General features: G+C 35.4%; 2 protein-coding genes across 3 annotated transcripts in view; both read right to left on the bottom strand.

Moving 5' to 3' along the window:
- LOC119693056 (ankyrin repeat, SAM and basic leucine zipper domain-containing protein 1-like) overlaps positions 1–23407 on the bottom strand; it is a 31716-nt gene extending 8309 nt beyond the window's left edge. The window contains exons 1-3 of the mRNA XM_048622654.1: positions 23255–23407; positions 22849–23056; positions 22242–22349 (exon numbers count right to left, since the gene is read on the bottom strand). Of these exons, the coding sequence (XP_048478611.1) occupies positions 22242–22349; positions 22849–23056; positions 23255–23298 (360 nt within the window). The 5' untranslated portion in view covers positions 23299–23407. The remainder of the gene's footprint in view (positions 1–22241; positions 22350–22848; positions 23057–23254) is intronic.
- LOC125488888 lies at positions 681–15662 on the bottom strand. Of its 2 annotated transcripts, XM_048622650.1 has the most exons (4): positions 15258–15662; positions 14271–14955; positions 11667–13717; positions 681–9144 (listed from the first exon to the last, which is right to left on the bottom strand). In XM_048622650.1, the coding sequence occupies exons 2-4, from the start codon at positions 14345–14347 to the stop codon at positions 7490–7492; spliced, it is 3783 nt and encodes a 1260-aa protein (XP_048478607.1). In that variant the 5' UTR covers positions 14348–14955; positions 15258–15662; the 3' UTR covers positions 681–7489. The 2 variants fall into 2 exon arrangements, with proteins under 2 accessions (XP_048478607.1, XP_048478608.1); XM_048622651.1 differs by having other exon boundaries at positions 14267–15594.
- Positions 23408–25331: the final 1924 nt, after the last annotated feature.

The raw sequence follows: 25331 nt of genomic DNA, 5'->3' as shown, positions 1-25331 counted from the left end.
ATCAGCCTGGCTCTCTACTGAGTGAGTTTATAATTATTGTGTATTGTGCTACATAGATACCTGCAGCGTCCAGACATATGAATGTAAGTTATGTTTTGTATCTAATCACTTTCCGTTGAATATGTATAATAGTCCATTACTTTGTGTACATTGCATGTGAGTCAAAAGCACCTCAGTGTTTTAACTTACTTTTATTCTTACCCGTATTTTTTGTGCAAGTAACACTATAGTTAGTTGTCATGGCATAGTAGGTAATTCGTTCACCCATTTCATCAGTATTAAACCGTAACTTTACGCATGTCTCTGCTTTCCACCCCCCAACATAAGATAATGTGCATCATCTATTTTTTACCGTAGTAAAACCAAGTAAATTTATTTGTTTTAGCCATCAACAATAATTGACGACTGCGACTACACGATGAAAAATTACTATTATCCGAGCCCTAGTGATGATGAAATACTATCACCATCACTTCTCCTGAAAAAACCGACTAAACGGATTCACGAAAATATTGATTCATATTTTGAAACTCCCTCGAAGAAATCTAAGAGCAAAACATTATCTTCGACAGTCGGACGTGCTGCCTGCGGGGGTATTTCATATATATCCACCAATGAAGACGACGGATCTAAAGCGTCACACCTCATAAAAATTGAAATGTACGATATGAAAAAATTGAAAGATTTACCACCCAGCGAACATTGGAAAAAAGCTGATATGCGAATCAAGCTGTATTGCACCTCTGATCATATTCTTTTCCATGATACTAATCAACTCATGTTTTCTATAACAAAACAAATAGCTACAAAGACAGATTGCAAAAAATATTTTCTCGAGACATCGAAGTAAAAATAATAATGTACCACGACCCCCGGCGCACAGACCACACACAACTGCTACACTACCAAGACGCCCCTGTATTCTGTTGCCGCCAACCATGGATTATACACTACACTCTTCCGTGTTCGATGCCGCATTAATAGAAGCCCTCTTGGATTATGAACGTCGACAAGAGCAATCCTCGTACTCACCTATGCTGAGTCCACCCATGCTGCCTCTGCGATTCAACCCTTTGAGAATTGTTTGGAGTGAAGAATCAGAAGAAATGTCTCCGTTTACTTTAGATGTTAATTTTAGTTATAGTCCAACCCTTTTTTAATTATTTCATTAAATTGATGTAAATTAGTAAAACTTTTTTCTTTTACTAACCCATATACTAAAATAGAATAGGGATATAGTTAGGTAGTTAGTAGGTATAATTATGGAAAATAAAAATCAGTAGGTCTGAAATAACTATCATTTATTTTAAAAAATACTATTGAACATTTCTCTTACCAGTAAATCGTTAAACATAGTTTCTTCAGTAAACAAGTTAAGAAAAGTTTTCATTGACAATCCTTTAAATTTAAAATAAAGATAGACTAAACAATATTCACCACAAACAGTTGTAAAATAATTTTGTAGTATTTTAGAGTTGTAATACCAATTGTGACAATTACGTGCTAAAAATGATTTATGATAGCTAGACGCATTACGTCCATATGAGTCAAAATATTCCCCCAAACCATTGCTATCGATACTAATAGCTACCCAATGAGAGCCTGGTTTTGAGTCAGGATCTAAGTTAACTACTGCAAAAAAGGGTCTGCTCACATTTAGTGGAATTCTGTTTGCTGCAAAAACATTATGCATCAAATATGGGCTTATTTCCACTAAATAGTTTTTAATCTGCTAAGTATCCATTGTGAACAGATGGTTATGAATGAAGAGTAGGATATTAAGTTTCTATCTTTTATACATGGTAAACTTACTTCAATTTAACTATTATAATCTACAGTTATATCGCGGTTTTTATTTATTTCAAGAACATTATCAAATTCAGCGTACACTATGCAATTAACGGTAGATGTAAGAGCGGTATCAAAACGCACTTCTAATCTAAGACTACCATGCCTTATAAGATTCCAGTGTGAGTTATTATTAGCCGATAAATCGGGTGTTAAATCGAATGCCATCAAACAATAACCGTCAGCAAAATCTTCCCTAGATATAGAGTTACCTTCATTCAAAAAGTGAATACCTGTGCCAGAGAACAAAGTATGGTAAGCATTGGTAAATACTTTATTTTCAAATGAGGGCTGAAGTGTTTTAGAAGGAATTTGTTGTCCGTCAACGTACAAACTAAAAGAGTTAATGTTATAATTTTGAAAATTAAAAGGATTTGTGTTCAGACTACCATTGAAAGCAATATTGTTTACAAAACCCACTATACATCTTTTGGGTATTTGCCCTAAAAATATATTATCCAGCGTTTTTCCTTGAACTCCTGCAGGTATTGTTAAAACTTTAACTTCAGCTCGTGTTATCGGATATTTAGCTGTAGTTGTGGCCAAAGCTTTCTGATGGGCCAGCAGTACAGATGGATTTATACGTGTCCTACGAATAATGAGAGTTGCATCGGTGATTTGAACTTTGAATTTAGCATCTAATGTTGTACTCATAAGGTTGAAAGTTTCCTTTGTCCTCACTAATTTGACGCGCATTTCAACACCGTTGATTAAAAATTTTTCTTGGTTAAATATATCTGCATGCACGTGACCAAGCATTTCCACTTCCCGGCTTTGTTTGGCCAACTCTTTGCGTTTAATAAAACCTTTATTTCCTTCATCAGTTGAATCCATTTTACCTGAGGTATCTCCATACCACAAACCGCACGTAAGATGGGACTCTTTAGCAGCTGGACCATAGTTCAATAAATTTTCTATATACGCTCGATATGCGTAAGTATTGTTGGGTGGTGATACGAGTTTCTGATTTAAGTAAACATCCAACTGACTAAACAAGGAATGAAGCCAATTATTTACTGGTGCCACGTTCGTTGACTCAGTAACAACAGATGAGTCCTGGTTTAATACTTTTGCTTTGATGTGTAGTAGCGTATGACTCAAATCCACATAGTCTTCTCCGTTTCCGGGTACTTGAAATTCAATGGGTCCATCGTCGGACAGGGATGATATTGGTTTATAGTGAACCCATAACCCACTTTCAATGCTTGTTTGTGTCGATGGAAGAGCAAATAAGTCTAACTCAGATTTTGTGCACTCACAGGAATTATTGTGTAAAAACGACATTATTATTATTATTATTATGAAAAAATATCATTAACTTTGCGTTTGTTGATTTTATTTTTTGTACCTCTTCGTTGTGATGTCTTTGAAGCAATGATTGGTCGTTGTGTAAGCCTTTTTAATTTATACCCCGAGCCAGACATAAGCGAATCAACTTTAGAGTCAGCCTTCCTTTTCAAGTTAGCACTAGCCATTTTCAGACGTTGTTTAACAGATTCTTCCAATGGTTGTGATTTTATCATATCTGATAAAATTCCCACACCGGTATGTAAGGCCTCTTTTCCTACTGCTTTTGCACCACTTGACAATAAAGGTAGAACTGATCGAAATAGCCCACCTAAAAAGCTACCTATCCCATGTCCTCGTTGGTGGGGTACACCTTTGTAAACAATGCCTATTCCTGTTCCAGCTTGATGTGAGTAATATTTTTCATATGGACAAGGATGTTGTGGACTCATTTTATTCGTTTAAAGTGTAATTTAACACACGAAGTTCCAAACTGGAATGGTATCTTTCCACCTGTGCTCGTTCTTATATCAATTTCTACTGTATCAAATTCCCTACGCATAATGGGTAAGTAATGAGCGGGTGAAAATGTATGCATCCTATGTGCACCGTATATATATTTAATAGGATCTAACGGAATTATTCTTAGCAGAGACGTCATAACATCACCGACCATTTGCGGATCAATTATATCGCAATATACAAAAAGTTGAGATGGTAACCCTAAATACAAGTTGTAGGGATATTTTCCATATGAGTTTAAAATCATGTTTGTATACGGTTCAAATCCAAGTTGTAAGCCAAGTTTGGGAGTCAACTTTATTGATTTAGTTTCATTTTTGTGATCAGTAAGATGTACAATTTTTGATGATTTATCGTATGAAAATGTAACGTTATTTTTTATCAAAGAATTTTCATTTAATGCATTTATCATTTGATCAATACTTTCATAGTTAGTAGCTGGAATATGAGACTTATACTCTACTGACGTCATTGTTTCTTCATCGGGAATCATTACATTTTTCTTTATATAAAGTACGTTTTCATATTCTTGCACATTGAACATAGTACAAGGATAATGAAATTCAACTAACCCCACTACCCATTCCCCTTCTAACTTGATACTTTTGGGTAACATAGTTGAAAAATTAGCTGTGGTGTTTTGCGGAAAATAAGACATTGAGCTATTACTCAACAATGTGAGATAGAAACTTTCTTCCATCATATTTTTTCTAAATTGGATGCTTTTATCCAAGAGTTGAATTTATTTGGATAACCTTTCCACTTCACTAACACTTCCTTTCTGACACCAGAATACCGTGAACGAATTATTTTATCTACTTTATATTGACGAGTGGGGTCATAAATCACTCTTTGTAACTCGCGTTCATAAAACGTACCGGTAATTGCCTCTCCCTGTAAATCTTTTAAAGTGTAAACTGCCCATGGTGATCTAGGTATTATAGTCAATATCTGAAATACCTCATCACTCCAGTTTGTTTCATAACCCTTTTGAAATATATGTTTGTATTTAGTTATTCTAACGTAGTCTCCAATACGGTATTTAGGTTTATTTTGAGTTTTATCAGCACTTTTTGTATGGTATAAGTTGCGCCATACAGTCATAATATTTTCAGATGTAACATCAGAAGGAGCCATTTTAATACTTCTATGAAAACTATGATTATATGAATGCAATAAATCTGGTAAGATATCAATATATCTATATGTATTTTTATGTGTGAAGTAACGCCACATCTTCATTTTTAGTGTTCGCTGAAATCTTTCCACAATGCTAGCTTTAATATCGGGGTTGTTAGTGGTATAATAATTAATATTTTTACTTTTAAAGTATAATCTCACACTATTAGCAATAAATTCAGAACCCTTATCAGATTGTATGTGACGAGGAGTTGCTTTAGCTGCATGAAATATACTTTCAAAACACTGTTTTGAGGTTTCAGCATTTTTATTCTTCATTGGACGAACAAATGCGTATTTACTGAAAACATCGATTACACACATCAAATATTTAAAACCATCATTATATTCACTGTAAGACTGCATATCACTTAAGTCAGCCTGCCAAAGTTCATTAAAATTTGATAACACATATTTATTTCTAGGAAACCTTCTGATAAGTGGTTTGTGTAAAGTATAAGTTTCCTGTGCCTCTAACCAAGTTTTCACATCCTCTTTTTTCATTTTTCCCTTCATAGATTTAGCTAATTTATCGACACTGCTGTAACCAGCTGGGTGGGATACATTATAATATATATCGTTGATCTCTAGTACGGGGTCCATCGTTCCCAATCTATTTTCTTACTAATTTTTCCAATATTTTTTAACTTCGGTGTATAGTTTTCCTGAATTTCAGTTTCAGGAGATGCTTGTTTAATCTCTTCCTTTTTAGTGTTTGATTGGGAGTTTATTTCGTTTGAATTTAGTGAATTTATATAATTTAAGTTAGCTGGATTGCCTATGCAATATAGAGGAACTTTTATATCATGCAGCAGTGAACTAAATACTTCCCAACCTCTGGGCTTCGCGCGCTTAAGCGGTCTTAACACATCATTTATTAAATCCACAATGTTGCTATGCAGTATAGGTTGATTGTTTATGGTGACTTCCCCGCGATCATTCCAATTAACTCTATCTTTATTTTGCAGGATGTTTTCCAGCAGCAACTCACCCTTTTTTAAATAAGTTTTTGGTATTAATTTTAGTAAATGTGATGGGGTGTATGCAGATAACGGATAATTAATATTGCTGACGTCCTGTTTTAATGGTTCAGATTTGGTAACTGTCGTCGCTATATTTTCTTCTGAGTTCTTGGTAAGATTGTTCTTCATAGTAATCAGCGGTTGTCGCTCTTCTTCAGTAAAATGTAAGTATCTTTGCAGAGTTTGTAAGTATAAAGTCCATTTTTCTCGGTCATCTACCTTACTATTTAAAATTTTATTCATTTCATCATCTAACCGAGTAAGAGTCGTTTCAGGTTTATCAGTTTGCTTAATTTTTTCTAAAAATTCAGGTTCCACAAGTAACAATTTTTTGGTATTATCCATTATAGTTTTCACCGTAATATACTATTAATTAATCCGGTTAAAACAGAACCCAATATAATAGGTAAAAATGCACCACCTTTCTGGATAATTATATGTTTTCTGAACTGGTGTTTCCCTTTAGAAACCAATTTTCTCAAAGTACTTTTATGTTTTCTTAATTTAATTGAATCTTTGTTTTGAAGAGGAATGTTTCCTTTTAAAACGTTGTGAATACACTCACAAATACAGTTAATTTCTTCTTCACTACAAACTTTTAACAGTGCTTTACGAAACTTCGGTTTGAGTGTTTGTAATGCAGTGAGGAAATGTTTATGAGTCGTTACTCTTCCAGGCATTATTTGGAAATGATAGGTATTTGTTTTTGCACATCGTATTTAAATCCTTTTTTGGGTACATAAACTATGCAATGCTGCTGTTCAAATATATTTGTTTTAAGGCGATAAATGTCGGAAGTATTTTGTTTAAGATCAACCATTAAGTATCCGTGAGCTTCCTTTGTGGCGTCTTTATAAGCTTCTTCAACAAATTTTGGATTCTCAGGGAAAACTTGACGAGCTAGATAACGTATTTGAGTCTTATCTCTAGGGTTCTTAAAAAATATGATATAACTCGAATTTAAAGAAATATCACGCTGTCCTTTCCCTTGGTGAAATAAATTTTGTGTTATATAAAATATGCTGAGGTTTCTATGATGACTGCCCTTTGTAAACAAATCTACGATTCTTCCGTCGGATTCTCTCATTAAATCATCTATTATTACTAAATGAGGAGTTTTACCATCAAACATGGTAAGTTCCGGCAATCCTTGGTGGTAGTTAACTTCTAATAAATTATATGATGGTTGCATTTCATCATAACACCAAGTTATTTGTGAAAAATTTGTGTTGCAGATTTTTTAACATACTTTATAAAATTTGTGACAAAGTTAGTTTTGCCACAGCCACTAGGTCCACCAATAATAGCTGTGAACGGATGAATAAAATGATGCATTATTTGTTATTTTTGAGTAACGTCTACTAAGTACTGCTGATTTGCGTTGAATGAATAAATAAAAAATGAGATTGTGTTTATAAAAATATAAATTTATTTTATGATTTAATCTTAAGCTACACACTAAAAATAAACCTACATACAAACTAAACACGCTTATTGGTTATTTAAAACTAAATATAATAATTAGTACACACAATACAAAAAACATATATGCAGAAGCATAGCACAGACACAGACACACACAACAATGTTAAAAATCTTAAACTATTTTTAAAACTACAAAAACTTAAAAATTATTCAGACATCTTATAATGCCCCCAGGCAACAGTATCGGTTGAGTTTTCCAATAATTTTCGCTTCGTATCATTATGAGACAGTGAAATTTTGGAGCATTTTTGTGTAAATATAACATGTTTTATTGATTTAAATCTTAACATACAATCGATTTTTCGGGTTTGATTAAATAGACATCTTTTATAGTCATTTAGCTGAAACGTCTTAGTTACAGATTTATTTATGCCCTTCGCCTTAGCAATAAAATCATTCTCTACCTCGATTGCATACATTTTTGAACGTAAACCTACAAATTCTCTGAAAATATTTCCATTATTTTCATCTTTAAAAAATCCTATCTTTTTTTTGTTAACAAGTGGAAAATTATGACGATTATCGATTGAATAATCAGATGTATCAAAATAGTCTTTTAAATTTGACTTTATGTCGCTATATAAATTTTCGGTTTGAATGTGATATATTAAACTATCAGTATCAGTGTACATCAATTTTAACCTATCGTTAAATTTGTTTTTCATATATGAGTAGTGAAACTTGTACATCAGTGTTTTGGAAATATCCAGAATGCAAAAGCCGAGATAAATTGGTTTATCATATAAAAGTTTTGTTTTATTTAATTGAACTGCAATCAAATTTTCAGAAAAACATGATGCACTGTGAAATTCTGGTCGGGCAATTAAACTTTGTGCACCTTGAATTTTCCCATTATTTTCCCATTGCGTAACTAAGTGAACATTCACACGTTTTTCTATGTTTTCCATTGTTTTACCAAATATGGCATTATTCATTAATTTGAAAAAGTCTTTTTCAAAATCAGTTACGGCTGAAGTTCTCATTGAAGTATTCAAATCAATATATTTTTTTAACCAGTCACTTTGTTTGAATTTTAAAACTCTGTGAATTTTAGTTAGTTCTAAACCGTTTTCAATACATTGTTTAAGATTTCTATAGTGAATGATATATTTTATTTTGTTTTTTAAATTTGGTACTAATTTTTTTTCGTTACTGTTTGGCGTGCAAATTGTTTCAGGACAGAAAGGCAAATCGGAGTGAGAATCGTGTAAATGATGAGGATATATCAAGTCAACTTCTAATATATAACCATATTCAGAATTATCAGGTATATTATAATTGACACTTTCTTCTACCCATTCGAATTCACCTGTCGGAAGATATTGTGACATAGCCCACCCATACAAATTGTTAGCGTCAAGATAAATCAAAAACGAAGGTGGTACTCGACTGTCATAGTCATTCATGAAAATATTATTCGCTTTCGCATATCTATTGCTACATAGGGAAATACCACCCCGTATACCTTTTTTTATAAAAGATATTTTATCAAAATCAGTCAAAAGCTGCAATTCAATTTGTGTATACTTTAACATAGCGTCCCAACTTAATCCCGGTGCAGTAAAATAATGTGCTGGGTCTAATCCATACGTCTTAGAACAAACATTCCTATAATTTTCAAAGATGTCGGCTAACAACAACACATCGGTTTTTAAATATAAATTCGAATAATCACTCATATCATGACAGTTAAAATGTGTCCATATGTCCTGGGCATGTTTATAATTTTCATCAGAAACATTTGTGTTAGTTAATGAGTTATAAAAATCTTCTTTATCAGGCAAAGATGTACATTTTAAACCAGTGTTTTTCAACCTTTTTCATGACGCGACCCCCCTGGTATAAAAAAATATTTCGCGACCCCCTTGACCCTTTCGGTTTTTTATCATGTACGTACCTATGTGTATGTTACAGTATTCCCAATATTCATTCCATACGACGTATTTATGGTCTCCATGATTAGGATCGAAGTAGTACATACTTATCAGATTTAACATACATATCACATTATTATACAATTACACACATTGCATCGGATACGTGTGGCCATGTACATAGGAAACTAATGCTATTGCGACCCGGAATTTCTTTTTCGAAATTAGCTTTTTCTTTTTGACTTTTTTGAGCATTTAAATAGGTATCTTGAATAAAAGTTTTCAAGGGTGAATTGAAAATAAAAAGATTCAATAAAATAAATACTTGTGGTCGTCGTCTTTGAACCAGGCAGGAAGACCTCCCACGCTACATTTACCTATTCGTGGTCTCTACTCTAGAACTCGTTTACCCCAATGGTTATCGGTTCTTCAGCAGATATGACCAGCACTTCAGCTTGCATATTTTGACAGCTATGTCAGTAATCTTAATCCTCTGACTGACGGAAAACATCATTTCTGATACGATTTATCAGAGAAACCCCAAGCATAGCTCTCTCCATAGCACGCTGAGCGACTTTAAATCGGTGGACTAGTCCTACCGTCAATGCCCACGTCTCTGCACCATACGTCGTCACTGCCAGGACGCACTGGTTGAAATATTTAGTCTTCAGGCTCTGAGGGATGGCCAAGTAGAATACGTGCTGACGAAGTTTTCCGAATGCAGGCCAACCCAGTTGGATGCGCCTTGCAGCCTCCTTGTAGAAGTGGCTTCTGCCTAGCCGAATAGTCTGCCCGAGGTGGACATATTCTTGCACAACTTCGATTGTTGCCTCACCAACGATCACCGGCTCCGGTTCGATGTGAGCATTGTACATGACTTTCGTCTTGTCCAAATTTATACCCTTGGGAAGCTGCATTTAGGCCACTCCCATCATCCAGCTGAGTTCCTGCAGAGATTCTGCCATAATAACGATGTCGTCCGTGAAGCAGAGAGGTGTCACACATTTATACATTTGCCATGTCCATTGTCCAGCGGCATCGTACAGACTCCTCAACTCCTCGATATAGCGCCAGTCGATTTGAAATCTCTGCAACGGTTCCAAAATTGCCCATGTTTCGATGGAGTTGAAGGCGTTTTCATAGTCCACAAAGGCTAGATACAGAGGCTGAGGGAACACCCAAATATTCCGAAAAACATTTTTCCGAATTTGATAACCCCGAATATGTAATTTACGAAATATTGCAATACCGATTTTTTTAAATACCGAATTATAATAATCACGAAAATTATAATTTCGAATATTATAATCACGAATATTGTTATTACGATTGTTAAATATACGAATGTTAAAAAATACGATTACTTTAATATACGAAAAATAAAATACCGATTTATTATAATCACGAAAAAGTCAAATCCCGATCGGAAATATGATAATTCGTGATTTTGACAAAAAAACATAAACGTCTTTAAAACTTTAGAACCAAAACCAAAAGATAGGTGCGACGACGAGCAAAGCGAGGAGGAGCGTGTTAGGTGCACATAGATATCGAAAACCAAAGCGGAGCGCAGCGAAGCGGAGCGGAGCGTTTCAAATTTAGAGCAAAACAATTGCTAGGATTTTTATGGTGTTTAAACTTAAAAACCTTAGGACCTAAACCTAAAGATAGGTGCGACGACGAGCAAAGCGAGGAGGAGCGTGTTAGGTGCACATAGATATCGAAAAACAAAGCGGAGCGCAGCGAAGCGGAGCGGAGCGTTTCACATAATATAGCTTAAAAAATATTGTTTTTAAACGCATTATGCTGCATTATTCATATAAACATTTTTTGTTATCTAAGAAACATTCGGGAATTCGTATTTTCGGAATATTAAAACTTCGGGATTCGTAATTTTAACAATTCGATATAATAAAAAATCGTACTTTTGAAACATCGAAATAATAATATTCGGAAAATTGACTTTCGTCATTTTAATAAAGGTGTTGTTTGAAATTTCGTTTATAAACTATTCGTGATTTTCGTTATTCGGAAACTTAAAATTCGGGATTGTGAATTATTCGGAACTATGAAATTCGAAATTTTAAAAATCGTTATTTTCATATTCGTAAAAAAGTAATTCGGAATTATGTAGTGTACCCAGAGGCTGATTATAATCTTCGGTCTTCTGTGTAATCTGCCTTACTGTGTGGATGTGGTTTATTGTACTAAAACAGACCCACAATGAGGTAATTTAATTAATAAAAAACAAGATCAGCCTTTGCATTTAAGAAAATTTTAAGTAAAAGTATTTTTAAAGTAAGAGTCTTTCTTAATAAATTAATACTAATGGTATTTATTGTTTTTTATTAAAGTTCCCTGTTTTTTCGCCCTTTGGCGACCCCCCTACAGAAGCTTCGCGACCCCCCAGGGGGTCGCGACCCACAGGTTGAAAAACACTGTTTTAAACTATCAAAAGACGTGGTGTATTCATAGGGATATATACCTTTTTTTATTAATCGTTTGAAATCGTCCTCCTTTGGAAATACTCTTTTGAGCTCATTAAATTGATCAGACCTCAAATTTTGAGCCAACTTATCTAGACTGCTAGCCATAAATTTAAACGAATCGAGAAACCTCAAGCTAACATTATGGTTATTCACTTTAATTTGTTTAGAAAAAGAAATATATTTTTCTTTGTTTTGGGGTATAATATCGATTTTTCCTGAATCAAAGTTTAATGCATGTACGATAAAATGTGCATCATAATTGCTTAAGTTATGTAGAAATACAGGTAAAAATCTAGGTGGATTGTATTTTGAACTACACATGCTGTGCGCAACTCCACTATAAGCTCCAGTGTGCCAATTATGATCAATGGTGGCATCATGATTTAAATCTTTACTGCAAATATAGCACTGTTGACTTTGAGATATATTAAGTTTATCTTCATCCGTCAATGGCAAAGGTGATTTAACAAAAGAATTTTTTTTAGTTATGAGCTCTAAATCTTTTTTTAAATATTTTAGAAATACGTTAGGGCAATCTTCACCCATATAAGTTTGGTACTTGGAAAGTTTATCATCATACGCACATTTTAGATAGTAACCGAAACTGTAAACATTATGTTTTTGAATGTTATTTGTATGCGACTTCTCGGGATCATTATCACATGATGGTATTGGCGTAACAAACGCTTCAAAGTCTGCATACACCACAAAGGGCACTCTCATCTGTCTGTCATATTTATCGAATTTTAACTTATCACTACTCGTGTGCTCTCCAAACCAGTTGGGTTTTGTGTTTCGTGCACTAGGTAATTCAGTTCGTATATTAACGCAATCATTTTTTTGATGCAGATTGAGATGCTCTTTGTTTGAGAAATGTAAAAGACACCCATCACAAATATGAATTGCTTCATTTGATGTGGTTATCTGCTTGCTAAGTAATCGAGACATGTTTTTTATGAGGCAATAATGACCATTCGAGCCATTTGTTAAATATAATAAATTTAGATGAGTAGGCATTCGATGTTTCGTAAAATGTAAGGGGCCTATGATTTCATTTTTCTTTGTTTCATTATTGTATTCTAATCCAAAAACATTAATGCTCATATTATTTAAATTTTCAAATTTTTTCACATCTCGTAGTTTTACTGGAAAATTTATGTCACCAAAATTTAATTTGTTTTTGTTGGGTAAATATGCTGCCACTCTCTCTGCATTTTTATTTACGGGGTATAACCCCGCTAACACTGCCCACGAAAAACATTCATAATCTGAGTTTTTTATATTTAGTACTGCTTTTTTATGTTTGATATCAATTGGTAAATCAATATATGATGAGCCCCGCAATGGATTAAATTTATTTACGTTCATATCAACATATAAGATTTTTTTTAGACTCCATCCACTGTCCTTTTTTTCGAATTCGCCTAATTTGTTGGAAAACTCAACAACAACTTGTTCAAAATCTAACTCAATATCATCCCCCTTGCAAAAACTATAATTATACCCCTGGAAATCGAAAGAATTAACTAAGTCTTTAGTGATTTGAATGAATTCTGCGTGTAAAACAAAATTTACTTTGATGAATGAATGGCAATCTATGTTATCCATTAGTAGTTTAAATATTTTATTTTTAATTTTTTCGAAGTATACCTCGGGTGTTATTACACAATCTGTTGATACAGAACTATTTAAATTAGATGAGTCGAGCTGAATACGATAGGATTTCACTCGTTGTCCAAATGCGCTTTCAATTATTTTCACATTTTCTAATGTTTCATGGTTTCTTAAAACCTTTTCCCTATGTAATTTGCTATTTAAATGACGTGAAAAGTACCTCTTCCCAATGTGAACTTGACACGCATCACATTTAATTTTGTTGCCTGGAGGGGTATCTTCTTCTAGAGGTGTTGCCTGGAGGGCTGCCTGGGAGGGGTCGTTGTTCGTTGCAGCGGCCGACGTTGAAGGGGTGATGACATCACCCCATTTTCTTTTTCTTCCATTTCCAGTTAATCTATGAATAAATTACAACTTAGTTGAAATACATAGACATTAAAAGCATAATTTATACAGAATATTTGCATTGTCCTATCCAGATATTTAACTATTAGTAGCTACCTAATGAAATTGATGTGCTAGTCTCCGATCTTGTACAAGTGTTACAATATGCTTGCATGATATGTACTCCATCTATCTCATCGGTATTATTTAATAAAGAAGAGTTGATAGGATGTCCTTTACAAGGGGTGTAAAAAGGAATCACGTTTGAATCATTTTTAAGTGAAGATGGTAAGACCCCATTTATATACCATAATCGAATGTATTTATTAAATTTATCCAACAATAAAGTTTTGTTTAAAAGTAATAAATCTTCATAAGTAAAATTCATCATTGTTAAACAATTGAACGCAAACACAGTTGTGAGAGTACAAATTTAAGAATAAAACATTTATACTGCGTGTATCCACCCCCTCCCCACTAATATTCACACACCATCACTATTTTCATCAAATTACATATAAGTATACATAGAAATAGTAAAATAAAATAACTGTTCACTTACGTACGTTTCCTGATTTTCGTAGTCAGCTAAAGCCTTCAGTAGCTCTGCATCGTAGCTTGACGAATCGAGAGAGAGATCCATGTTTGCAGCTGAGTTTGAGAAGGGAAGTGTAGTCACAGTTCAATGTCGCGTGTTTATATAGTACGAAGGAAATAGAGGGGCGTCTCGGTAGTGTAGCAGTTGTGTGTGGTCTGTGCGCCGGGGGTCGTGGTACATTATTATTTTTACTTCGATGTCTCGAGAAAATATTTTTTGCAATCTGTCTTTGTAGCTATTTGTTTTGTTATAGAAAACATGAGTTGATTAGTATCATGGAAAAGAATATGATCAGAGGTGCAATACAGCTTGATTCGCATATCAGCTTTTTTCCAATGTTCGCTGGGTGGTAAATCTTTCAATTTTTTCATATCGTACATTTCAATTTTTATGAGGTGTGACGCTTTAGATCCGTCGTCTTCATTGGTGGATATATATGAAATACCCCCGCAGGCAGCACGTCCGACTGTCGAAGATAATGTTTTGCTCTTAGATTTCTTCGAGGGAGTTTCAAAATATGAATCAATATTTTCGTGAATCCGTTTAGTCGGTTTTTTCAGGAGAAGTGATGGTGATAGTATTTCATCATCACTAGGGCTCGGATAATAGTAATTTTTCATCGTGTAGTCGCAGTCGTCAATTATTGTTGATGGCTAAAACAAATAAATTTACTTGGTTTTACTACGGTAAAAAATAGATGATGCACATTATCTTATGTTGGGGGGTGGAAAGCAGAGACATGCGTAAAGTTACGGTTTAATACTGATGAAATGGGTGAACGAATTACCTACTATGCCATGACAACTAACTATAGTGTTACTTGCACAAAAAATACGGGTAAGAATAAAAGTAAGTTAAAACACTGAGGTGCTTTTGACTCACATGCAATGTACACAAAGTAATGGACTATTATACATATTCAACGGAAAGTGATTAGATACAAAACATAACTTACATTCATATGTCTGGACGCTGCAGGTATCTATGTAGCACAATACACAATAATTATAAACTCACTCAGTAGAGAGCCAGGCTGATATGTTTGAGATCTGACATGCAGCGCGTTTTATATACGCGGAATGCGGTTTTCGGGGGTATTTTTTGTACACGATCCCAATCTTTATCGAGATTAAACCAAACACACTTGTGTTAGGTGAAAACTGGTCGAGACTTGTTCATTTTTTAAAATCCCACATTGATTCCTTTATCGGCATACAAATAAAATTGATATTCCCATAACACTTCGCGCAGACACGTATGTACAAGCTAGTGTTTTTTTATTTCAGACGCCAGCCCACAGTATTTTTTATATTACCTTTGCACTTATATTGAGTGATTGATTAGGGTTAGCATCGAACACCCAAAGCGCGACATATCTGGAGTTATTTATTGTTTTGGGATGCTTACCAAAAAAAATATTACCTACTTAGGGACAAATTCTTGGCATCGAACCGTTGGTGGGTGAAAAAAACTTTAGGAAGGTAATTAAAACGTAATGTTTGCATGTAGGTACGTATAATTATTGATTTCACTTTACATAACTATGTTTTTAGAACTCGGTTTATAACGCTATCAGCCACTGCGTACAAGTGTTTACGCTTTATGTTATTTAGTAAAGACACGGAGATGGATGTTTAATTCACCAGTAATAATGTCTTTTAATTATTACAGTCGCTAGTAATGCATTGAATGAAGTAAGGCTGATAAATATTATCCATTGGATACCATGTTATTTCAAATAACAGTCACACACTCATACTTAATGAAAGCCTGTAGGTAGGTGCGACGACGAGCAACGCGAGGAGGAGTGGTTAGTAGATATGCTTAAAATCAACCGATAATATTCTACCTACACAATAGGTACTTACTTGTATACAAAGTTTATTCGCGGCGAGCTTTTTGCAGGATCGCCAAAGACAGCGCCTCGGAGGGGGCAGGGGCGGGCAGGTGGAGCAGGCGGGGAAGTGAGCCAGAACCCGTGAATCCCTACTACTACAGGAAAGAGTCGGACCCAATAGGAAAGCGTGTCGCAATAAGATTCATTCCAATTAGAAAAAGTCGCGGATCGCGAATAAAACCGCGGGGCGCTAATTGCCTTAATAAAGTTTATTCGCGGCGAGCTTTTTGCAGGATCGCCAAAGACAGCGCCTCGGAGGGGGCAGGGGCGGGCAGGTGGAGCAGGCGGGGAAGTGAGCCAGAACCCGTGAATCCCTACTACTCTTACTACGTCGGTTATTTACCCCTTTAACAAAGACTGTGTCACCGCAATCTATATTAAAGTCGGTCTCACCGTCGCGTTTTTGAATAATCTTCTCCTTTTTATTGATCATATGATCTGTTAGGTATTTATATAGGTATTTAGTCCTTTTCGCGTGATCGCTTATTAGTTTTTGGTGATACTGTTGTTCGAATTTCACGTTAAATGTACTATTAGCGTCTGTGTGTCCAAAAACAACCTCGAATGGTGTAAGACCTGTAGTTGAGTGTATGGTTTGGTTGTATGACATCACTGCATACGTCATTACTGTTGCTGCGTCAGTGATTTTGTGTTCGTATTTGGCTAGGCGATATATTTCTAAGATGGTTGAATGAAATCGCTCTATTAAACCCATAGAGGTCGGATTATGAGGTGTCCCTATGTGTAAACGGATTTTGTAAAAGTCTAAGGTCTCACGCATAAGTACATTGTTGAACTCTGATCCAGGATCAGAACTTATTTTTCCGGGTACTCCATATATAGAGAAGTATTTAATAAGCGCTCTTACTACTTCAGGTGTGGATTTGTTAGGTATTTCAAATGCTTGACCAAGTTTGCTGAAGGCGTCTATTATAGTAAGAAATGATTTTCCTTCTATGGAAAACAGGTCGATAAAGATTTCCTCAAAAGGTCGGTTTTGAGTTTGGGTGAGTTGTAATTCGGGTTTAAACGGTTTTCGGTCGTATTTTAATTTTTTACAAGCTTCGCATGCATTAATGATGCTTGCTACCGTTTCATTCATGTTATTCCAGAAATACGTACGACGGAGATGGGTTATGGTTTCTTTAATCCCCCGATGGCAAGTTTTCCCTTGATGGTATTTGAGAACTATTTCGCGTTGTTCATTTTCGTCTTCGACGTAAATTACTCTTTCCGTGCATTCGAATAATTTTACCGTATCTTTTTGGAATAATGATATTGTTGCTTGGGTGAATTGGATGCGATGTTGTTTTTCGTCGAAATAAAGGAAATATTTCTTTTTTGGTTTAATATGTGTTTTCAGGAATTCTTTGATGAGGTTTGGTGCATCTAACGGTAAGTGTACTTCCAAAATCGATTGTTTTTTATTAGATAGGTTTTTCACTGAAATTTCGTTTCTATTCCAGGAATAGACAAGGATTTGGTTTTGTTTTGTATCTACGGCTTCTTTCAGAATGGGAATACCTACGGTGTCTATGTCATCTGCTGAATGGGCTGTAACGGATGCAATTGTCTCTTTACCTTCGCTACCTGTAATTGTGCTGGAAGTGGGTGATGGAATGGAAAATGGAGATCTAGGCCTATTTGTTGGTATGCTTAATGTTTTTTCCGAGTCTGATGATAATTCGATTATAGGTATACTATTTTCCTGATCTAAATTAACATCCATTGAAATGTTGTCTTTATCCAGTACATTTAATTTAATTCTCGATAGCGCGTCAGCGTTTGTGTTTTGACGTCCCTTTTTGTATATTACTTCAAAATTGAATTCAGATAGTCGCAACTTCCAACGCGTTAGCTTACTATTGGGTTCTTTAAATGAGTTGAGCCAGGCAAGTGGTCTATGATCTGTGTATATAATGAATTTTCTGCCGTATAAATACGGGCGGAAATGCTTCGTAGCCCAGACAATAGCCAGTAGCTCCTTTTCTATTGTGCTGTAACGCTTTTCGGCTTCGTTAAGTGTCCTACTTGCGTAAGCAATGGGTCTATCGGATCCTACGGGTCCCTGAGAAAGCACAGCACCAACAGCATAGTTTGATGCATCGGTAGTAAGTATGAAAGGCTTGAAAAAGTCGGGAAATTGAAGGAGTGGAGCATTTACTAGAAGCTCTTTACATTTTTCGAAGGCATTTATATATTGCGGCGTTATTTCTACCTTGTTTCTTTTCTTGAGGCATGAAGTTAACGGTTGAGTTATTTTGGAAAAGTCTTTTATGAATTTCCTGTAATAGCCGACTAAGCCTAAGAAGCTTTTTATTTCTGTGGGTGTTTTAGGTATCGGAAAATCTAAAACTGCTTTTATTTTGTCGTCATTTGGCTTAAGGCCATCCTTTGTGATCACGTGTCCTAAATAGAGTACTTCTTTTCTAAGAAATTCGCACTTATCTAAGGTCACTTTAAGATTTGTTTCCCGGAGCCTATCGAAAATTTTCCGGAGTTTTTCCAGGTGATCCTGTAAACTATTTGAGTAGCAAATAATATCGTCCAAATAGACCATACAATGTATGCCACTTAGTCCCCTAAGTACATTATCCATAGTCCTTTGGAATGTTGCCGGCGCGGTTTTCAAGCCGAAGGGCATGCGCGTGAATTCATAATGACCGGACTGGGTAGTGAATGCCGTTTTGTGTCTGTCAGCCTTTTCCATCTCGATTTGGTGATAACCACTAGCTAAATCAATGGTGGAAAAGTATGTTGATTTTCCTAACTTATCAAAAAGTTCCGTAATGTTCGGAAGTGGGTACCGATCGTCGGTAGTTATCTCGTTCAACCGCCGATAATCGATAACCATTCTGAATTTTCTTTCACCTGTTGCGTCCATTTTCTTGGGCACAAGATGTACGGGTGCACTCCACGGAGAGTGTGACTCAGTTATTACGTTGTCCTTTAACAACTTATCGACTTGTCTTTGAATTTCCTCGTTTTGTACGGGTGGATGCCTATAAGGTCTAATATAGATTGGATCTTCATTTTTGGTTCTAATTTGGTGTTTAACCTGATTTGTGAATGAGAGTGGTATATTTTCACAATAAAATATATCTCTATATTCATAACAGAGTTGCTGTATGCAATGACGTTCTTCATTATTAGTGTGTTCCAAACGTAGTTTACATAAGTTCTGTTTTAGCATGTCATCTATTTCTCTGGGAGCTACTTCGTCAATCTCCATCGGTGTGCAGTTGACTAGGCACTCCTCGTTATCAAATTTTGTGACTTTAATGGGTTCGGAAAACTTTAAATGGACAATTTTATCTGTTGTGTTTTGAATTACAGTATGGGCAAACGAATCAACACATGTAACTAAAGCTGTAGGCATACGAACGCCTTCACCGAAACAAAGGAAGTCTACGATGGCTGTACCGTTCTGTAAGTTGGTAGGTATTTTAACGCGTGTCTCTGTTCGCGGTTCCAGACATATCTCATGAGGTGGTGTATATATAATAGGTATACACGTATCGCGCGTCTGTAGCACTTGGTGATCCATGTTAATCGTAGCGCCTAACTGTTTTAACAAATCTGAACCTATGAGGCCGTCATATCTCTTGTCTACATCATAGATAAAGAATTTGTGTCGTAGGGTGCTCCTGAAAGTTTTCAGTAGAGGGATGTATATAGCCTCACTGTGAGTACTACGGGCATGCGTACTGATGACTTCGAAGGGTTCTTCAAATTTATAGTCGGTAAAGTATTTTTCTACAAGCTTTGGACTTATGAAAGACCTAGTACTGCCGGTATCTATCATAAATCTAGCCCCTATTTCAGGTAGTACTATGTGTGGTAATTTTAAAATGCTATCGCAGTTTAAATGTATTATTTCTGATTTATTTCCGAGGCTTCTATCTGAAAATCCTGGTTTTCATCATTTTGTTCGTAAATTACGTCATCTGATTGTGTAAAATCCGAGTAATAGCCGTACTGTTCATCGTTTTCCGGTGAATAGTAATTTTCCGAGGAAAGGTGATTTTCCTGCGCGTCTAATTCGTTGGAATAAAAGACGTTATTTTCTTGTAACATGTTTTGTCGAAGGGGTGCAGCTGTGCGCATGGAGACGTCAGTGGTTATTGGTTTATTGTTTTGGTTGTTAGGTGGAATACCGAATTTAAATTTATTTTGTTTTCCGTGTTGCGCGTTAAGTTGCTGTTGCATCGGTGGACGCCACTGCTGGTTCGGTATGCCGAACTTGAAGTTATTTTGTTGGTTTGGAATTCCAAAACGGAAGTTTTGCTGTGGGTTATTGGGTCTGAAATTGTTATTTATCTGTTGGTTAGGTATACCAAATTTGAAATTTTGTTGTGGTCTAAATCCTGCATTTTGGTTTAGGCCACCACGGAATTGTTGGTTATTATTATTATTATTAATTCCAAACTTAAATCCAGGGTTTTGCTGTGGAATAACAACATTAGGTGTATTTGAGTGGGGTGAAGTTAATTTGGTGGATTTATTATTTTTCGAGTTGTATTGAAATTGGAAATTAATTTCCTCAGTGACGACGCTTAAAGCCGCCTCTAGGGTGGTACATCCCTTTAAACGAACTATTCGTATCATGTCCTCGGGTAGATTATAGAGGAAGACATTTAATGCCGAATTATTATAAATGATCATCTTTGCAGCTTTTACACCTTCGTCTACAATTAAATTAACCTTGGACAGTAATGCGCTCTTCGTTAATTGAATTCTACTACAAAAATCTATATACGATTCGCCAGGTTTGATTTTTAACGATTCTAACGTAATTGCGATGCATTCTTCGGATCTAGGGTCACCGAAATGTTGTAGTAGCAATGCACACAGTTGTTCCCAAGTTGTTATATCTTCTCGTTCGCTGAGCAAAGACGCAGCTTTGCCCTCGAGCCTGCTTGTAATGGCATGAAAAACATACAGGTTTTGAGCTGCATTTCCCTGAATGGAAAAGCTCCTCAAAATGTACTGAGACTTTCTTATATATAGGTTTAGGTGTCCCGGTTCACCATTGAACTTAGGTATCAAACACAAAAGATCTCTCGGGATAATTCTTATCTGCTCTTCTGTATGGTTTTCTTGGGCAGTTGCCATTTTATTATATTTAATCTAATTATCTTAACTAAATTAATCCTAATTTGTGCGATTTTTGTCACAATTTCTAATCTAATTTTGTGCTATGTTTGTCACAATTACTAGCCTACTTTTTGTGCGATTTTTGTCACAATAACTAAACTAATTTTCATAAAACTATAAACTTAATTACATAAAGAGTCGATTTTTGTACTCTAAATGATATTAGATAACTACCGTGCTATTTTTGTCACAATAATTAATCTAATTCACCTAAAACTATAAACTTAACTACATAAAGAGTCGATTTTTGTACTCTAAATGATATCAGATAACTACCAGTTACATAGAGAGTCTATTTTTGTACTCTAAATGAAAATCAGATAACTATCAGATTAGGTTTACCAGCAAAAAGGAATAGATGGGACAAGACAGGATAGTGAAAAGGTTTACTCACACACCGCTCGCCATATCCTCCAGTTGTCAGCTGATGATGTGTCTCAAAAACGTACCCAACGCACTTAACAAATTTATTTGTTTTCTGGTTCTTCTTCACACTCGCGAAAACGTCGCTATTTTCCCCACGGAAAGACAAAATATAGTCCTCTATACGCGAGAAAAGCGCATGAAAATATCCTACCGGCTGCGCCAGTTAAGTTAGAGCGTCGCGGAAGGCCGTTTTTAAAAACACAGAATTTTTGATTAATTACGTTTAATCTCGACGGAGTCTCTACAGGAACTGAACTACTTGCTAAGCTTAAATCTAAGAATCGCCTGCGGTGACGCCGTTGCCACCGTGGCTAGTCATAACATCCTCTTGGCTTGTCAGCACTCTTGAATACTATATGACTACATTGTAGCATGGGAATGGAATGTGCTATTTATGTTTGGATGGATACTAAGCCATGAGAATGTATAACTAGGTATATGTATATATACAATACTTACCAAGAACGGCGTGTATTGATGTTCGTACATGGGGATGTTGCACGCGGCCGGGTACAGCTCCAGCAGCGCCTTGCAGCGCCGGATCAGCGCCGAGTCGGAACCGCAGTACTGCGGACGACATTCAGTAAGTTCATCATTAGTGCAATGGGTCGCAAGACATTCATGACAAGACGTGACCAAAGCTTTGATGTGAGTGAGCGCGACGCAAAGCTTTTGTCACGTCATGTCGTGTGCGTCTTACACGCCATGATACGTATGGTATGCAGAAGTGCGTAATCTTCTAATGCTGTATATTATACTCGTAGGTATAGGTCTCGTTCATAGGAGCGATATAACACACTACTCTCCTTGGCCTTCGACACAAGATTTTGTTAAGTACGTATTGTAGTGTGCGTCTTGCACACAATGCTAGGTAGGTATGGTATGCAGGAGAGGAGTGCGTAATCTTATACTGGAGGTAGGTAAGTACCCATAGGTTTAGTCAATAAGAGCGCTATAACACACTGTCCTTAGCCTTCCTCATTCAGACACTGAGATTAACAATTCCAGCCAGTACCTACAGAAAAATATTAGTTAGTGAAGCGTAATAATCTTTGAATTTACTTACACATGCTGCATAATGTACTTCTAAAACGATGTCTTTTAGAAACGCAATTTCTTGAATTTTACGTTTTCCCAGAATAGAGTTTGAAGATTTTCTCCTTAACAGTTTTAGAATGGATAATAATATCAGGCTGATAAATAGCGGGAAAACTAGTTTTATTATTGGCACGTATGAAAAGTATTCTCGATATGGTCCAAATTCATCCTTAATTCTGAAAAATAGTATAGGGTATAGTATACTATACGAGTCCTATAATTAATTAGGTAAGTATCTAATACGTAGATGGTAGGTACTTTAGATGTTTTACTTTACATTTCGGGAGGTACTTAACCTAGGTACTTTAATATCTTTAAATCTATAATACGTAGGTAAGTACCTTAGAAAATAATATATCTGGGTAAGTACTCACATGTTGAGGTTAGTTATGTTACTAAAAAGAGTTAACAATTTCATGTTTAATTTATTTAGGTAAGCTGAATGATATTTCAAAAGTCACAAACTCACAAATAACGAACAATCCTTCGCTGATTGTTGAGTAAAATAAAATTTCGCAAACGCAAAGTAAAATTTAGTAAAATAAATGGATCATGGATCTCAAAGAAAAAAGTAAAGAAAGTTAAAATTCCCGCCTAGCATAGTTATTAAAAAAAACATGAGTCATCCATCGCACCCCACGCAACACTTTCTAAATAATAATAAATAATAAATATTTGGCCGTTATTATTCTGAGATCCTCCACTACAAGGCCAACTTAGTACCTATCAGAAGCTGCGTACAGACCGGCCAAACGAACGCTCACGAACGGGTTTCGTTGACCTTTGTTGCTGCAATCTGCCCTGTATTATGTATGATAAATATCCAACGTTGGGCGTTTGTTGGCCGTTCGTTGGGCCGGTCTGTACGCAGCTTAACGAGAAGATCTTGTCCCTGAGTCTTGTCCATAATATTCCCATAGAAAATATTCATTGCTTCATGATTGCTTCCCAGGGTAGCCACAGCTGATACTTCACTAGGGGAGGCTTCTTTCGTGCTGTCCTTTCTTGATCATGAATCATGATGTTACAAAACAAGACGAAGAATATGTGAATCTGTTTTGAACATATTTGTCTGTGTGCATTTTGCAGATTTGTCATCAAATAATGTACTCTGTGTTTGTCATTTGACTTGACTTGTCAATGTTTTTTTTTTTTATATTAGGTTTAACAAAAATGGGGTACGGGCACAGGGGTATAATCGTGACAGTTCTGACATTGCGAAAAAGAGACGCTTAGCTACATTAAGCGTAAGAAAGAAACGTTAAGCTGTAAATGTTTTTTGTCCTTTTTGCTGTGGCGCCTGTTTACGTCAGTTCTCTTTGCCAAACAATGAAACAAATGAAAAATCTTTGCCAAACAAAGGCTGACGGTTACAACAAAATTTTCTAAATGCTATTTATTTTTGATTTGCTAGTGATTTGTGGGTGTTTATTAAGTTTATTAGACTATTATCATCACTTAACGAGTGTGTGACATGGGTGGGTGGATTTTGTTCGGTTGTATAGAGCATATTGAACGAAAACACGATGGAATGATGGATGAGATATATTTTCACATGTAAGTAGATACTATCAAGTTTAACAAGCTTACATTCATCATAGTACTATCTATTGGCTCGATTTTAATATAAAACGATACTAATTTTAATACTGTAAGGTCTTTTAGTATCAGTTTTAAGTAAAAATTACGAGGTACCATATCATAACAAATCACATGGTGTTGCAAGTTATTGAAAATTTATTTTACCCACAAATATTATAGTATGCAAAGAAAATACTAGAAATTGTAACGGAATCGGGTTGGGTTTACAAATGGGGCGCACGAATTCGGTTTTTGTGAAGATTGTATTTTGTAGAAGTCATTCTCCTCTTTCAAATGAGGTGCCTCTCATTGTGAGGAAACGTTCGTTTCTTTTTTTTTCTTCCATGTGTGATTTCTTCTGTATAATATAAAGTTTATTGTATTGATACGAAATACGTGTTTCCTTTAAAAAAAAACCCCATCACATATTTGGCCCACGATTATAATGCTCATGCTCATCCATTTATCTCTTTCATAGGTTTCCGACAGAAAAAAAAATATCAAGAAAATGGATAGACATTACCGGTCGCAAAAATTGAGAACCAAGGAAACATACAAAAATTGTGTTCGGCACATTTTGAAGAGGATTGTTTCGATTGGACGAAGACAATGAATTATACAATCCACTCAGTTTGTGTATATTAAATAATTATATTGAAATCAAATAAGTATGAGTAAAGTTTTTTTTCTTATATCGTCGGTTGACAGGAAAAACTCACTAAGGCTGATTTTTCAATATTCAGATAAATGTTATCTGGGTAATACAAACATTGAGAAACATTGAGACGCAACAGCATCAAAATTATTTCCCAGCAAAACTTTTGTCTGGCTATTGAAAAATTAGCCTTTAGTGTATTTTTCCTATCAACC

The sequence above is a fragment of the Plutella xylostella genome, chromosome 8, assembly GCF_932276165.1.
Source record: "Plutella xylostella chromosome 8, ilPluXylo3.1, whole genome shotgun sequence".
Lineage (NCBI taxonomy): Eukaryota > Metazoa > Arthropoda > Insecta > Lepidoptera > Plutellidae > Plutella > Plutella xylostella.
The sequence above is the reverse complement of the archived record's forward strand: the minus strand, read 5'-3'. Positions and strand labels throughout refer to the sequence as shown.